Consider the following 16,416-nt stretch of genomic DNA (forward strand, 5'->3'; position numbering starts at 1 on the left):
TTTTGGTACACACCTCTCGACATCTTTTTAAAGAAATCCCTTCTTGTAGCGTTACACGAGATTTCCTGCCTGTTCGAAGATCTCCAAGTCTGGAATTCCCCTTGGAGCACACCCAGCCCTACTTCCTCTACCCCTTACTCCTCACGACACTGTCTCTCCCTCAGGGTGACTTCCAGCCCAACTGCTCTGGGGCCGTGAGACGGTTCAACGGCAGATGAAAGCGATGCACCTGAAATCCTGCGTGTACCTCTGGATGGTTCGGGAAGCACAAATGCTTCCCGATTCTGACACCCCTTCCCAGGCTTACCTGCCTCCCGACACGCCACCACCCTGCAGCTGATCACTTGCTGAAGCCTCTCTTCTATATGGCCAATCTGTTTATGGAAGGCCACCCATCACCGTGCTTTTCCACTCCTCAATCTAGACTACCTTTTCTCATGGAGAAGATCACAAAAACAAGATGACCGATCTCACCGTGGAGTCACACCAAATGAGCTGAGCCTGCCCTGCCTGCCAGACCCCTTCTCCTCAGTCCACCCAAGGCCCTTCCACGCCTACTGTGATTGGTCTTCCCCCCGTTTCTACAGCTCCCAACCACCTCTCTTCTAGGCCACTTGACATGCAGCCTCTAGCCTTGCCTCCCTGAAACAAAGCCCTTCCCTCCGCATGCAGCCTCTCCTGCCCACTGTCTTCAGACCACTCCGCCCCAGGTGACCTTGGCCATCCCCTCCTGCCACCTCTGCACTACCAGGGCAAATAGCTCCTTTCTCTCCTTGTCTTTCACCTCTAACATCACACCTGGGACCGGCAAACATGTCAAGACGTCTCCATCGGAAAAACTGCCCCCAGCTCTGCCACCCCCTCAAGCTCCTACACCGGCTCCCTTCCCTTCAGGACTCGACTTCCACAAGAGTCACACACGCGTGTCCACTTCCTCTTCACCCACGTGCCTGTGAGAGCCTCCTCGCACACACGCCTGCAATCCCGAGCAGCGGGTCCGCCTGCAGCGCTCTAACAACACGAGCCTTCCACCAGCGAGGACCTGAAGCAGAAAGCAAGTGCCTGTTCCCTGCACTGGTCCTCCTCTGCACCTCGCTCTCTGAAGCGCACACTCTCCTCCTCGAAACTCCACCTTCCAGCGGGTTCGGCGTCAGGGGAAGCTTCTGGCTCTGCCTCTCTGTCCTCGCTGATTTCTCCTCTAGTTTCTAGGAGTGGGTTAGGCAGGGACAGCCGCAAGATACCCTAAACCTTCAGGATGTCCTAACTTGGCAAATGCCGTAACACCTGCAGAGGTTGGGAGCTTCCTCCTGAGTCGTGTTGGAGGCAGGGGCCCGTCTCCTGTGTTTCAGTCACTGCCACCAGGTAAGCCCTTCGATAACTATTGCTAAAGCGTAACTCTCACTTGATGACCATTTTCTACAAAGAAGTAAATCACCTAAATGAGAATTACCGCCTCTACCACGATGAGGAAGAAAAACTCAGGATGCCGGGCAACTTGGTAGATTCACGCCGAGCCAGGGGGCTCACTCCCGCAGCAGCCGGCCCAGTCACGCCTCGAAAGATCTGCGAGCACCACGCCGTTAACTCTCAGCCTCTTAAAAACATACAGACTCCAAGTGCCGCACCAGACACGCGAACGTCAGGGCATCCTCCCGCTCTAGCAGCGCAGGCTCTCCGCAGCCTTCTCTTTCACCTCAAGGATGCGACCGTCACTCCCAGGTGGATGGGGCTTCCTCTGGCACCCTGGGCTCTGTCCTCCGATCCCGACACCATCATGCCCACACTCTGCCGGGTGCCTCAGACTCATATGCCCGACACTAATCAATCGTCCCCGGCCCCACCTCCTCCTGCAGTTCTGAGTTGAGTCAAGGACGTGACGGGAACCTCCAAGGTACCAGAACCTAACCTTCAGGATGATGCTGTCCTCTGCCCTCCGGCCTGCTCTGAAGCTCCAGGCTCCCTGAGCTCAGGCCAGGCAGTGTGTTCAGTTGGCTGCCCCTGTGGCCTGCATGTGTTCCTGTACACACACGGCAGGGGCTGGAGCGTGTCTGTGAGTGCGTGAGCTCCCCGTACACACACAGCAGGTGCTGGAGCGTGTCTGTGAGCACGTGAGCACCCTGTACACACATGGCACGTGCCAGAGTGCGCCTGTGAGCATGTGAGCGCCCTGTACACACACGGCAGGTGCTGGAGTGCGTCTGTGAGCATGTGAGCGCCCTGTACATACATGGCAGGTGCCGGAGCATGTCTGTGAGCATGTGAGTGCCCTGTACACACACGGCAAGTGCTGGAGTGCGTCTGTGAGCGTATGAGTGCCCTGTACACACATGGCAGGTGCCGGAGTGGGTCTGTGAGCATATGAGTGCCCTGTACAGACATGGCAGGTGCTGGAGTGCGTCTGTGAGCGTGTGAGCGCCCTGTACACAGGTGGCACGTGCCGGAGTGCGTCTGTGAGCATGTGAGCGCCCTGTACATACATGGCAGGTGCCGGAGCATGTCTGTGAGCATGTGAGCGCCCTGTACACACACGGCAGGTGCTGGAACATGTCTGTGAGCACCCCGGACACACACAGCAGGTGCTGGAGAGTGTCTGTGAGGGTGCGAGCACCCTGTACACACACGGCAGGTGCTGGAGAGTGTCTGTGAGCGCATGAGTGGCCTGTACACACACGGCAGGTGCCAGAGGACGTCTGTGAGCACGTGAGTGGCCTGTACACACACGGCAGATGCCAGAGCACATCTGCGAGCGCCCCGTACACACACAGCAGGTGCTGGAGAGTGTCTGTGAACGCGTGAGTGTCGTACCCGTGGTGAAGGGACGCGCCTCTCAGCCTCGCTTGGTCCAGCTCAGCCCTCAAGGCTTCGATGTCCAGTATGAGCTGATCCTACAAAACAGCAAATGACACATACTGCAGCTGTCTCCTTCAGGATTTAAAATTATTTGCATCAAATGTTGAACATAACCATAATAGGTTAAATTAGCAGTTATAAATATCAAGTATTTTAGTTCTGAGAACGTTTTCTCCGAGAGTCCTATAGTAAACATAAACACTCAGACCACCAAATTAGCTTTATAAACCCTGATGAATAAAAAGTCATGTCTTAGTCAAAGAGAAGTTTTTAGAGGCGAAACACCGAGTCATTAACAATTATTAATTCTGTAGAGAGATGTGGGGACGGGGAGAGGCGAACAATACTCACCTTCTACTGCACATACTTCCCTGTGTTGTCTTTTTCCTTTCTGTATTGTCTTTGTCTCACATCGAGCACACATTCATTCATTCATGAATCATTTGTTCATTTGTACATCCAATCTCATTTTTGTACACGTCAAAACAGTAAGGAAAACTGACAAAAAACTTTTTAAGTCACCTATAACCTTCTAGATCTATGCTGTCCCATACAGCAGCCACTCGCCACACGTGGCCATTGAGCACCTGAATGGGGCTGGTCCAAACTGAGATGTCCTGTAACTATAAAGCACACAGCGGGTTTCAAAGACCCACTATGAAAAAGTGAATGTAAAGCACCTCATTAGCTTTTATATTAATGACATGATAAAATAACATTTGACTCTATCAGGTTAAGTAAAACTAATTTCACCTGTTTCATATTACACTTTTAAATGTGGCTACTAGAAAATTTTAGATTATACATGTGGCTCCCATTACATTTCTGTTGCACAGCACAGTTCTAGAGGACAGGTTTGTGCTAAGGTTTTAGCTTCCAAATGAACCCAGAAAGGACTCAGAACTCTGATCCCTACCCGCTGCCAGACTTAACATCCACCGCCAACACAAACGCATTCACGCACAACTCTAGGAGTGCCATAAATCTTACAGCAGGAAAGTTTGACTCCACTTCACCCAACGTCTGTAGTAGTTATAGCAACAGTGAACTCGCTCAATTCACGGATTTCTCAATGATTTAGAGATTTAAGTACCTTATCATGTTGCGTTTCTTCTAACTGCTTTTTTGCATTTTCAACTTCTCGTAATAGAGAATTCTACAAAAGATGAAGAGTCCTTTAGTGTTGATTCTTGAAAACGTTTCACATAATAGTATGGCTACATTTCTGTCTAAGACAATAAAGTACCACGGAAAAGGGGCCACGTGAACGTACTCATGAGCAGTATTAGAGTGAAATGCAACAGTGAGACCATCGCAACTTCTAATGATAATTTGTAAATACAGAACCTACTACCTCCGTGATGGATTTTTCTAAGTAAGCATGTCAAGCCCATGGTGTAGGCCTATCTGCATCCGTTAAACTGGTCTATAGTAGCTTTTAGATTTTACAATTCATCGGTCACTTGGGAAACCTGACATAAGTTTCAAATGTACAGTTTAAATCTAAGGTAAAAGTATTCTTCCCTTAAGGTTGGCCCACTGATCAAGGAGGAAAGGGGGAAGCGCCCTGTGTGGTCTCTGATAACGCCTTTCCTGACGGGCTCTGTGTAACAGGACCCTCACGTCATTAGTAATGACCACTGGTCTCTCTCGAATGAGCGTGACCACGGTGCCCACCTCAGGGCAGGCTCTGGCCGTTATCTTTAGGGACACCCGTGTAGTCGGGACAGGTCGTGCCAAGGCCCAATGCAACTGTCGCCCATGAGAGCTTCTCTGACAAATTCTAGGGCTCTCCTTCACCCTGGGGATGGCTGAAGTGTCCCCATGATGAGAGGAGCATGAGTCCTGCTCAGACGTTTTCCAAACCGAATGGAGGGAGAGAGGGAGGAGCTGGAACACTTTCAGTTGATCCAAGCCTTTATTTTACACCATTCTCCTACACCGTTATGTTTATAAATGAGACAGAAATTAACTTCTGACGCAGGAGCAACGAAGGGGTGAGGGCCGGGCCCAGCAAAAGATTCCAGTGCAGGGGCTGGCAAGCGAGGGCCTGTCCCTGTCAACAAAGTTCTACTGGAACACAGTCACTCACTCACATGTCATCAACGGCTGCTTTCATGCTCATTATTAGTAGGCATGAAATTATTTTGCTCAATTACTCATAATTAGTAAAAGCCTAAAATTTTTACTATCTGGCCCTTGATAGAAACAGTTTGTCAACTCCTGCTCTAGAGAATAAGAATGGTAAACAAGCTTCCATACACACCAATTGGGCAAGAACATAACAAACGAGAAGTTAATTCAGCGAGCGGTTAACAGTTGGCACTTTTTCCTCCTTACGGAGTCATTTCTACTTCCTGTAATGGCTGTTAACCACCATTATGCAGCATTCCCGGGGAGCAGAACATGGGCGATCTCTTTGTAAAGGATGGGAAACCTTCGGCGAGGTGTGTGACATCCCACCTTGTCTTCCAGGGCAGCCATCCTCTCTTTGAGATGAAGCTGGAGCCTCTCATCAGACTCTGACAGAAGCTTGTCGACGGTGTCGGACAGGCGTTTGTTATGCTCCTCGTTCATCTTCTCTCTCTGCCTTGCCTGGAACAGGAGAAACAAAAACCTGGCCACTGCGAGCAAAGGCAGGATCGTTTCCCCCACCGTGGAGTCACCCGTGCCGCCATCCCTGGGCTGTTCCGGCCCTCCGCCATCAGTGGACGTCTACACGATGACCAGGACTGCCTCACAGGCGCAGAGAAAGGCAGGGCCAAGTCTGCGAGAGCGTTAATGAGAACGTCCACTGCTCCTTAAACGAGGCCCTCACGGGGCCTCAGCAACGTCACCCATCACTGACTGTCGGGTGGGCTCCAGGAGCAGATTTACACCCAGACACAGCAGAGTTTCAAGGGGATCAGCTTATCCACACACCAGTGGAGGAATCTGCCCATGTAAACAGAAGCTTGCGTCTGGATTCAGGAGAAAAAATGAACTCAACTCACAAAGCAAAAGGTAAAGAAATTCATCTGGGGAAAAAACAGTGGAGACAGAGACTTTCACCTGTTCTTTATACTCCTACATCACTTGAATTTTTTGTAATGAACGTTTATGTTGAAAAATTACAAATAATCACGAGTAATTTTAAAACATAAAAATAAAGTTGCTAAGTCTGTGTTTTATAAAACTATCATCAATTTCATGGCTTAAAAAGCTTGTTTTCACCCCTTATTCTGAACAAATACAAAGGGCACGTGGAGGGGACAGGAAGGGCTAACAGGCGGCACCTGTCAGGGTGGGTCCCCCGGGCCGGTGGGCAGCTCCCGGGCAGAGGGCAGCATGGCTCGGGGGCTGAGACCTGCGCTCAAGCCACGCTGCCTGGAGGAGCAGCCCACAGGCAATCGCCAACACAGTCAAGCCCTCCGTGCTTCAGCGTCCTCAGCTGACCACCACGGGTGCCAGCATCTCCCTTTTCTCATGGGTCACGGTCAAATCAAACAGAAGGCTCTCAGAATCATGCCCAACACACAGCAGCTACCACCATCTGGAGAGACCCAGCAGACCACACAATAAGGCACCGGTGTTCAAATATTTTTAAAGCAAAGCAACTTAAACGTTTACTTGGAATTGCCTTACTTATTAATGGCACCCCTATCTCAACACTGGTCCTTCCAAATTCTATCAACAGTTCTGAAAGTAAGGAAGTGCATCCCCAAACGGATAAAAATCTCTGCCTAAGAGCTACGCGTGTGTGTATGGGGGGCAGGCAGAGGACTAAGACACAATCTTCTGAAGGGAGTCAGAATGTTTGAAAGTCTGCGGTCCACGCCCAAGAATACGGGCTTCTGGTGAAAATAAAATCTGACGGCCTTGAATTGGTGTCGTAAGGTTGGGTGCCAGCCGGACGCAGGACGGCCACTCGCTCCATTGCCTGGATGCTCCACACTGACACCTGACCAACTCCTCAGGGAAAACTCTCTCAGGATTCAACTGACACGAGCCTCCACTGCACACTCTCTTCACAGCTCACAGCTCAGTCACGGTCTCCTCTTCCTCGCCAATACCCACCTCTGCACACACCTGTGTGTCTGCAGTCATACTTTGGTACTTTGGGAGACAGTCAGGCCCGTGACCTGAATTTGGGCTTTCGGTGCCATATCCTAAGCAAGTGGACCTGTCATCTAGGACAACACGCCTCACTCTAAGTTTCACGGGGACCCCAGGCCAGCACCTCAGGTTTCAGGGGCGCCTGGAGCAGGTCCCCTGACGAGCTGGTCAGAGAAGCAAGTGGCCTCCTCGGGCTGGGGACCCACCTCCCTGCAGGGCCTACGGGCACCAAGCTCTTCCCCTGCTGCAGTGCTGGCATGACTGTCCCCGGGGTGGATGCACCTGTCAGCAGATGACTCGTACATGAGGCCACAAATGAAACACACATGACAGGATGGAGAAGGGACCGGTGTCCGCGTCGGGACAAGTGGAATCACGAGGTGTTGCTTTCCTCTGCCTGAGCACATCCCCCCGCACCGGGCTCGGCGCTCGGCCTTGTGCCTGGACACGTACCCGCTGCAGCTCTTGATTCTTTTCCTCCAACTGTGCCTCCATCTGGCGCAGCCTCTCCTCAATGTTGCCGTGTCTCTCCTCGGCCTGTCAGCAAACACAGTGTAAGTTCAACCAGTGTCTCCGCTTCACTGGCAGCATGTTGTACGCCACTGCGGCGGCAGCCAGCGGAACATGCTCTGCGTGCACCACTGTCAACCACGTGAGACGGAAAGCGTCTCCTTACATCTCCGACACAGCCTACGTGGCTTCACGTGCTCATCTGGGAAGCGGTTAATCCTCTCACGTTGGTGACGCTGAGGCAGGACTGGTGTTGGTGACAAATGTGGTGAGAGAAATGTGTTTCCCCGACCCTGTGCCCAATTTCAGTGGATCGTATGCTCCCCACCCTCACATCGCGTTTGGTTAGTCAGCAGGGAAAGCAGGAAGCAGCAAGCGCGAGTGAGAGCAATGCACACGTTCTACCTTCCTGAGCTGGGAAGTAAGTTCGAACAGTTTAGCTTCCTTAGCAGCAGACATTCCAGAAGACAAAGGGTCAGACTATAAGGCCAACCAGGGACAGGAGAGATGACAGGGGACAGAAGAAACCGACACTTTAAACGCAGATCACGAAGGAAGAGAAGCGGTTCTGCGACAGCTGTTAGCAATGAACTTGCTCTGAGGGAGGCCTGTGGGCACTCGACAGCATCTGACCCACCCAAGGCGAGTTTTCACCAGCAGCAGCCTGTGCCTGTCCTGCCCTTTTCCCACGGGTGCCCTCCCCAGCAGCTCACTAAGCTCGAACCAGGCGACATGAAACCACTGACGGAGGCGCCCACACAGGCCTCTGCCAGGAGGCCCCCTGGCCCGGGGCCGCTTCTCTGCCTGGCTGACTCCCACGGGCACTGGAGGCTAAGCCTTCCCTAGGCCCAGGGAGGCTGGGCTCTCTGTCATCACGTGCTTCCTCCTCCCGTACGGGCCACCTGCTTCTAGTACCTACAACATCATTCTGAAGGTGCCTAGTCACCTGTGGATAGAGAGGGCAGGGCACGTGTCTTGCATACGCCTAGTCAACATTTGTTGAACAGATGAATGAATAAATTGCTTAAAAATTTGTTTATTACAAATTTATTTTCATTGTCTTTAAAAGAAAATGGCAGGGCTAGCCCTGCTGGCCTGGTGGTTAAGTTCGGTGTGCTCCGCTTTGGCAGCCCGAGTTCAATTCCAAGGAGCAAACCTATACCACTCATCTGCCAGTGGCCATGCTGTGACAGCAGCTCACATACAAAAAAGGGGAAGACTGGCAACAGACGTTAGCTCAGGGTGACTCTTGCTTAGCAAAAAAAAAAGAAAAAGTAAAACAAATGAGAATGGTGTTTTCCTATTTCTGGGACCAAGTCTATCCTTCTACACAAAGCTTCCATCCTACACTTTGAGTTGCTGACTAACTCTAAGCAGCAGTGACTCTTAGATCAAGCAGCCTGGGGATGAACAGCACACACCTGACAAAACTGGAGAGAAATTAGTTCAGGGATAACAAAAGAGGAGGCTCACACTGGACATTTAAAAAGCGGTCCAATCTCAGACAACGCAAGACTAAGAACCAATCTGAGCTCTTTCGCGGGCGGAGGTGCACCGACATAAGAACAAAAGGTAAACAAGGCACACAGGGAAATCATCTCAAGATCAAAATCCCGACATTGGCCCCAGAAGGGAACCCAAGGCGGCACCTTGGAGAGCGCGGCCACCCTCTGGGCCAGCTCCGCTTCCACCTCGGGGAGCGTCTCCGCTTTCCACAAGGTCTGCTGCAGCTTCTGCTTCGCCAACTCCAGGCGCTCTTGTAACCGGCGGTTCTTATCCTCAGTCTACGAAACGAGAGCAGAGCATCAAAATGGACCAAATCTTCTGGCCATCTCCATACTGACAAACTGAGGAAAACTCTAAACGCAGACATCTCCTAAACCAGCTCTGACAGAAGCAGCACTGTGCTGGCAGGCACTTCAGAGTGAACCTCGTCTTCCACTGTTTGGGCTTGATTTCAATGTGCAAAGCCCCTCTGCCAAAGTAGTTGCTTTACCTAAATATCTTTGAAGAAGTCTTTTTTCTTAAAAAAAAAACAAAACAAAAAACAAAGTTCCTATACATGAAAGAAAACCCATTTTCTGTAGAAGCTTGCTCATTCTTATTGACAAGTTAAGGAAGAAGAGTCATTATTAACCCTTTTTAAAAAATAACCAGACCCATGATTTGAAGGTAACACTACTTCCAGCCAACTGCCAGGGGCAGGTAAGCCAAAAGATGGCCTTCTCCTTTGAAACAGAGACCTTCGAAGAGTCGGCCTAAGGAAAAGCTAGTCAAGCTATTTTTGTAAATGTATCATTGTTCTTTTAAAAAGTCCTCCTACTCTAAAAAAAAACTTCAATGTAGGAAATTTAGACAAGAACTTCTTAAAAAAAGAAAATTTTAAAAATCATCTGTAAGTTCAGGTTCCTGAGAGGCGGACATTTGCTCCTAAGCAGCTTTCTCCTCTTCCTGTGTGCACGTATCTCCGTAGACATACAGACAATATATTACGCTTGAAAACCTTTGGAAAACGCATCACACTGTCCACAGTATTTTGTGGTCTGCCCTTTAAAGTCATCCCTGTGAACAACTCCCAAGCTCTCAAACAGTATTCCACAATAAAATTGTTAATGGCTTCCTAGTATTTTATGTTTTATTTTTATTTTGGGTTTAATGATACACTTTATGATACACCAGATGAACTCACTTTATTTTCAAGAAGCTGAATTGGGGTTTCCTGGTTAACTCGATTCTCTGGGGCTACAGAGAAACAGGAGCAAGCGTGGCTCAGCAAACCGCAGGAGGGGCAGACTCTCCCTGCAGGCTGCATTTCTAAACGCGCCATGTATTACACTGACCCAGCTGTTAACAAGCAGCCGCTGCCTTGCAGCTCTCTGCCACTCTGCTCCTTTGGTAAAAACGCTAACAAGCAACAGATTAACATTCACTTAAAACAAAACAAAACAGGAGAAAGAAGCAAGGAGTGCAGTTCCATAAAATGGTTAAATCAAATCCTAAGTAATTAAAACTGGCCAGTTGAAGTCATTCACCCTTTTGAACACAGTAGTCTAAGATTACAAAAACTTTACATTGGGCCTTGGTTTCCAACATGGAAGTCACAGGAAAAAGGCCTTTAACTGCCTTAGTAATTATTCAGTGAAAGCCAGACAGAGCTCTGTAAGATCCCCTACCTGGCGATGCACGGAGTCTTTGTGCGCGATTTCGTTTCCGAGTTTGTCGTTGAGGTCGTGCACAGAGGTGGCCTCCCGCTGCGCCGCGAGGTAGCGCTTCTCCAGAGCAGTGATTCTCTCTTCCATGTCTTCCTTTTGGGCCATGGCCTACATTAGGTGTTTCAGACGGAAAAAAGGTGAATGCTAAAGAGAGAAAAAACTGGACTAAACTCTAATTTTGAAATCAAATATAAAATTAGTGTCCTCAGAATTAAGTTGATAGAGATGCCAGTTTCCTTCAAGGTGAATGGCAATGTACCTATCTCAAATATCATAAATATTCATAAATATTCACCTACTATGTTTGGCCACTCAGTTTACGAAGCTTATCCTTTTCTACATAAGATTACCCAGAAAAATGGATAATAAAATAGCCCAATCTTGCAAGAATCCCAGGAGGTGAAGGTCTTGACAATGAAGAGACGACCTCTGTGTGCCTCACAATGCAAGTGCGCTCCTGCAGGACGGGGCGAAGCCCCTCAAGGACACAATGCTGAGACACTAGTCTCATTTTCTTGGCTAGAAGTTGGATGAAACCTCATGCAATTACCACAAAATTAAAGCAATAACATTAACAAATGGGAACAGAAGTCAAAGTTCAATTTAATTGGATGCAACCTTCTGATGCCTCATTCAGCAGCAAAATTCTACTACACAGTATCGAACACTGAAACCAGGACCAGAACTTTCTGATAGCGCCATTCCTGTCCCCCAACCTAAAAGTCCATTTCAGGTCCCTCTTTGTTTACTAAGGAACTCATGTTAGCCACGTCTTAATATTCAAAGTGACGGGTCTTAAAGAAGTTCGAAATCCTCTGCATATTAAACTCCGCCACATAAATAATCTCCTCCTGCTGCCAAAGAACAATATAACTAAACAAGTTCTGTAATAAATGTAGTCTTTTTCTTTGTTTTGAATTCCTACAGAAAACTGCTCGCACCGAGTTGCTGAAGGGGCAGTGCGGCTGGTCCGCACCCACGTGAAAAGGTCTGAAGGGTCTTCCCGACAGGCTCTCTGAGATGGTCTCGCAGGGGTGCGCGTGCGTGTGTTCTGTTTGTTTACAAAGGACGGGCTGCAGTGACAGGAGGAAGCACCAGAGAAAGTATCCAGCCCTCATTTGCTCTTATAACGATGGTTAGACAGATTCTCGTAAATAATTCTACGTGCAGAAACATGTGCCGGAAACGAGTCTATTTCTGCATATTGTTCCAGCACGCTCCTCACGGCACAGTGTGAGCCAATTCGACTCTCGCTGTGGTACGACCTCTGACATTCAATACTGTCACCCATCCCTTCGCAGAGCAGAAGGTCAGAGCACCGGAAGACTGCCAGGAACGCGCCCTTAACGGTCAGCAGATCACGCTCACATCACTTTCAGGGAACAAGCAGACAACCGATACCAACATTCCCCTTAAGCAAGAAGGAAACCTGAGCATAACGAAGAATAAATTCAGACAGCCTGGAAGCCGTGGACGTTGAGGGACCCACAGACCAGGGCACTACAGCCACACCGCAGCACGGCGGGGAGCCGCGGCCACCAGGCTAACAGACCAGCTGGACCGGGGGTCCTCCAGCTCCGAAGACCTCAGGGAAAGGAGGCCTCACCACAGAGATGGGGAGGCGCCTACCACAGCCTCACAGTGCTGTTCTGTTTGGCCGTCACTTATACAGTAACCCAAAGGCTGGAGGGAGCTGGGAGTGTGAGGGACAAGATGAGCGAGGATCAAACCCAAACCGCCCAGCCCCGGGACTCCAGGGCAGCGCCGTCTCCACCACCACTCACTTCGCGGACGTCCCGCAGCAACTTGGTGTTCATTTCCTCAGATTTGATGAGAGCTTTCCTAGCGGTGTCCAGGTCTTCCTCCAGCTCCGTGACGTGACTGGAAAGGGCGGCCAGATGCTCCTTCATCTGGCTCTGCTCTCTCGACTGCTTATCTATGACTTCCTGGAGCTCGATGACTTTAGCAAGGTCCTCCTCGTGGCTTAAGGAACCATTGGAAGATCGCTGCTGGGGGAAAAAATCCTTAAATAGGCTTGTTTGGTGAGCTAGGAAGTAAAGGACTTCCAGGAGGAAGGTAAAACCAAAGCTGATTTACGAGACCTGCTGGACGGCACAGCGCTCACGACACTCAAGCTCGAAGCGGGGCTCGACAACAGTTGTCAAACAGTGCCGCACGCACACTGCGGGCAGATGGAACTAGGAGACGACAAAGAGAAAGCCCACGGACTTGCCTTTCCATTAGTGCTCCGTGTATTTTCTTGTTTGCGGTTTACGTCAAGCACCCCATCTTTGAGTGTTTTTTTCTGATTATTCTGTTCCTTAAGAATCATTAGCTAAAACCAAAAAAAATTGGATAAGAGCAAAGAAATAAGTAAAGATAGCAAACTTCTTTTGGAAAAACATAACTATAAACTGTAACCATAACACAAAAAGAAAACACATGGTGGTGTCACCCACCCTGAGGGGAACCAGGTTATTAAAACAGAGTTTATCATCTCTGGCCAACCGGGTACTTTTGCAACTTGGAAATAAAAGTCTAGTTTACGAGTCATTCAAATGACCCAGATTCAGAAAGATAAAGAACATGTGATATCCACCACTAAGGCATCATACTTTTTTCAAAATTAAGAAGTAAAAATTAACACCCCTCAATTCCAAGCACACAATGATTTAGCAAGCTTACCTCCTCGTGTGTGGCTCCTAATTCTTCTTCCAACAAACTACATCTTTCAAGTGCTACTCGTAACCGCTCTCTCACCTGAAAACAGCAGGGGTGGAGTGTGTGGGTGCACACTTCTCCAAGCCTTCGCGGACAGTGACCCTACCACTAGCAGAATATAACACAGAACACCTGGAACGTCTCTCATTGATGTTACCGTCATGGAAACTTGCTATTAACAGCTTTAAATTTTAAGTTTGAGAAAAATCTTCTCCCTAAATAAATTACACTACCCAATTCTTAACAGCAAATCTATAAACAGGATATAATAAATTTTAAAACATTTATGTCAGGGGCTGGCCCCGTGGCCGAGTGGTTAAGTTCGCGCGCTCCGCTGCAGGCGGCCCAGTGTTTCGTCGGTTCGAATCCTGGGCGCGGACACGGCACTGCTCATCAGACCACGCTGAGGCAGCGTCCCACATGCCACAACTAGAAGGACCCACAACGAAGAATACACAACTGTGTACTGGGGGCTTTGGGGAGAAAAAGGAAAAAACAACAAACAAAAATCTAAAACATTTCTGCCAACTAATACTTTTTAACCATATAGAACTGTCTTCTTACAGAAGAACTTTGTTGACAAGAATTCCAGAAGCTACTAAGAGTAAACTGAAGCTGCACACGCACAACGCCCGCCGGGCGCACAGCGCGCAGCCCAAGGCTGGCCCCGGGGCCGCCGGTACCTTCTCATCCAGAGCTTTGTGGTGCTCGAACAACAATTTCAGCGCCTTCAGCACTTCCACCTCACTGGACACGCCGGCGGGGGACTGCGCCTGCCTCTTCACCACCGTCATCCTCAGGGACTGCTCGTGCCTGGAGACGAGGTACTCCAAGTGCTCCAACAGCAGCTGGGAGAAAAGGCCAACACAGACGCAAGTTTAAACAACACCTTCAATTGCACATTGGGATTCGGGGCAAATCAATCCTTTCCATCTCATGCTGAACCAGTGTGAATGACTTCAATCCAGTAGAAAGTTAGAGAAATTCCTCCTCAAATGGATCAAAATACTAATTCTTAACTATGAATTTCAAGAAAAGTATGAGAACGCTGAACTGATCGATCACAGTTAAGTCGTGGGAAAATGTCGAAAATGTGTTTGAAACCAGGTAGAGTGGACGTCTTTCGCATTTAAAGCCAGCCAGAGTGACTGATAGTGGCCCAGAGGCTCAAGTTCCGGCACCTACTGACCCTGGTGTTGTTTCTCTCTGCCTTCAGTTCGGCAATTTCTTCCTCCCTTTCAAGGAGCTGTTCCCTGCACGTACTGAGCTCTTTATTGAGTGCTGCAAACTCCTAGAAAATAAGGGGGGAAAAGAGATCTTTTAAGGACAGACTCCCAGCAAGCCACCCCAGTCCTCACACAGGCAACCCCAGCCGGAGGCTCTAAGGGACCTCCGTGGGGGGTCGAGCCACCAGCCCAAGACTGCGCAGACGCCGTAACTCAGACGCCACCCTCCCTCCACCCCTGCACCTGGGCACACGCACAGCGGAGGAAGAAGGGACTCCAAGCCCACCTCCTCAGACCCAGAGAAGCCCTCGACACGTTCCTGAGCAGGAATCCTGACACCAAGTGGACACAGACATCTTTAAACGACTTGCACCCCGGTGATCTGGAGCCACCGGAGAGTAAAGAGGCCCCGAAGGCCGCCGCCCTGCACCCAGCCTCCTGCTCTACGCGGATTCTCCCCTGGGGAAGAGCATCCCCAGGAAAAGGCTGATGGCACTCCAACGCTAACGGATTGGCCAAGTAATTACTCAAAGCCAACTACCTAATGTGGACTTTTCACAAATGCCAGTAAGCCTTTGGTAGGAAGGGGAAGTTTAAGAAGACTTATTTCTGGGGCCGGCCCCGTGGCCAAGCAGTTAAGTTCGCGCACTCCGCTGTGGCGGCCCAGGGTTTCACTGGTTCGGATCCTGGGCGGGGACATGGTACCGCTCATCAGGCCACGCTGAGGCGGCGTCCCACGTGCCACCACTAGAAGGACCTGCAACTAAGATATACAACTATGTACGGGGTCGGGGGGGATTTGGGGAGATAAAGCAGAAAGAAAAAAAAAAAGAAGACATTTCGTTAGCTAAGTGGAAAAAGTTCCTTGACGACATCACTGAGAGGAGAGGTGCCAGGTGCTCCCCTTGTCAACCGTGGGTCACTTCTAACTGCAACACTGAGCACCCTCACACAAACACGATGTCATTAAGCTGGGGAGAAAGGAAAGGATTCACATTCTCCTGTCAGTTTTTCAATGGAGCAAAACTCCTCTGAAATAATTAAAATTATCTGCCAACTGCCAACGTTTCTCAACATTTTAAGAGTTTTCTCTTTACTGGACAAAGGAACGGATAAAGGTTCACCTAACAAATAATCGAGCTGCCAGTCAAAATACGAAAAGAGGCTGATTGAGGTAATTCTAGAAAATCAATTGACAAACAGGTGGCGTAAAGCTCATTCCTAAATTAATCATTTGCAACTCAAAGTCAGCATTACCATCTGTGGTCAATTAGAATTTGACTTTATAAGGCTAGCCCACAAAAGCCTATTTGAGCCATGATGCAGAACTGAAATACTTACCCCTGGGGGATGAAAGGAACCAAGCCACATTGTTACATTCAACAATGGAAAAGAGTAAAGTGAAAACATTTATTTTTTTCTCGAATGCTGTTATTTCAAGGGTAACAAATAGAAGGGGATGGGCATGGAGACAGTTTACAGAGATCTTGAAGGACACGTGAACATTTTTGTGGATATAGTCAGCTAACGCCCATTTTATCTAATTTCTTCTTCAAGAGTCTATGACTGTGGGTGATCAACTTCCAGCCTGACAGCATGAGGAGCTCTGCTGACCTGCTCCCCAGTGAAACTCGTGAGATTAATAGATAAAAACAACTATTTGTGGGGCCGGCCTGGTGGCACAGCAGTTAAGTTCACACGTTCGGCTTCAGCAGAGGAGGACTGGCAGTAGTTAGCTTAGGGCTAATCTTCCCCCAAAACCAAAAAAACAGCTATTCAAAGCCTCTGACCTGGTCCTAAGG

At 49.3% G+C, this 16,416-nt stretch overlaps 1 protein-coding gene across 17 annotated transcripts in view; it reads right to left on the bottom strand.

Annotated features, from left to right (window-relative positions):
- The window catches only part of LOC123282353 (liprin-alpha-1-like), a 113,843-nt gene that overhangs the window by 45,689 nt on the left and 51,738 nt on the right, over positions 1-16,416 (bottom strand). For 13 of the 17 annotated variants that reach the window (XR_011495095.1, XM_070487877.1, XM_070487886.1 and 10 more), the window contains 11 exons: positions 14,578-14,679; positions 14,072-14,236; positions 13,353-13,427; positions 12,901-13,002; positions 12,452-12,676; positions 10,629-10,775; positions 9,105-9,239; positions 7,399-7,482; positions 5,314-5,445; positions 3,944-4,006; positions 2,806-2,885 (listed from right to left, as the gene is read on the bottom strand). Coding sequence is in view for 16 of the 17 variants with exons in the window: in XM_070487877.1 (XP_070343978.1) it covers positions 2,806-2,885; positions 3,944-4,006; positions 5,314-5,445; positions 7,399-7,482; positions 9,105-9,239; positions 10,629-10,775; positions 12,452-12,676; positions 12,901-13,002; positions 13,353-13,427; positions 14,072-14,236; positions 14,578-14,679 (1,310 nt within the window). In the remaining variant the exon portion in view is untranslated. The remainder of the gene's footprint in view (positions 1-2,805; positions 2,886-3,943; positions 4,007-5,313; positions 5,446-7,398; positions 7,483-9,104; positions 9,240-10,628; positions 10,776-12,451; positions 12,677-12,900; positions 13,003-13,352; positions 13,428-14,071; positions 14,237-14,577; positions 14,680-16,416) is intronic. The other 4 variants (XM_070487878.1, XM_070487890.1, XM_070487889.1 and 1 more) reach the window with 1 other exon arrangement.

The sequence above is a fragment of the Equus asinus genome, chromosome 17 (assembly GCF_041296235.1).
Source record: "Equus asinus isolate D_3611 breed Donkey chromosome 17, EquAss-T2T_v2, whole genome shotgun sequence".
NCBI classification, from domain to species: domain Eukaryota; kingdom Metazoa; phylum Chordata; class Mammalia; order Perissodactyla; family Equidae; genus Equus; species Equus asinus.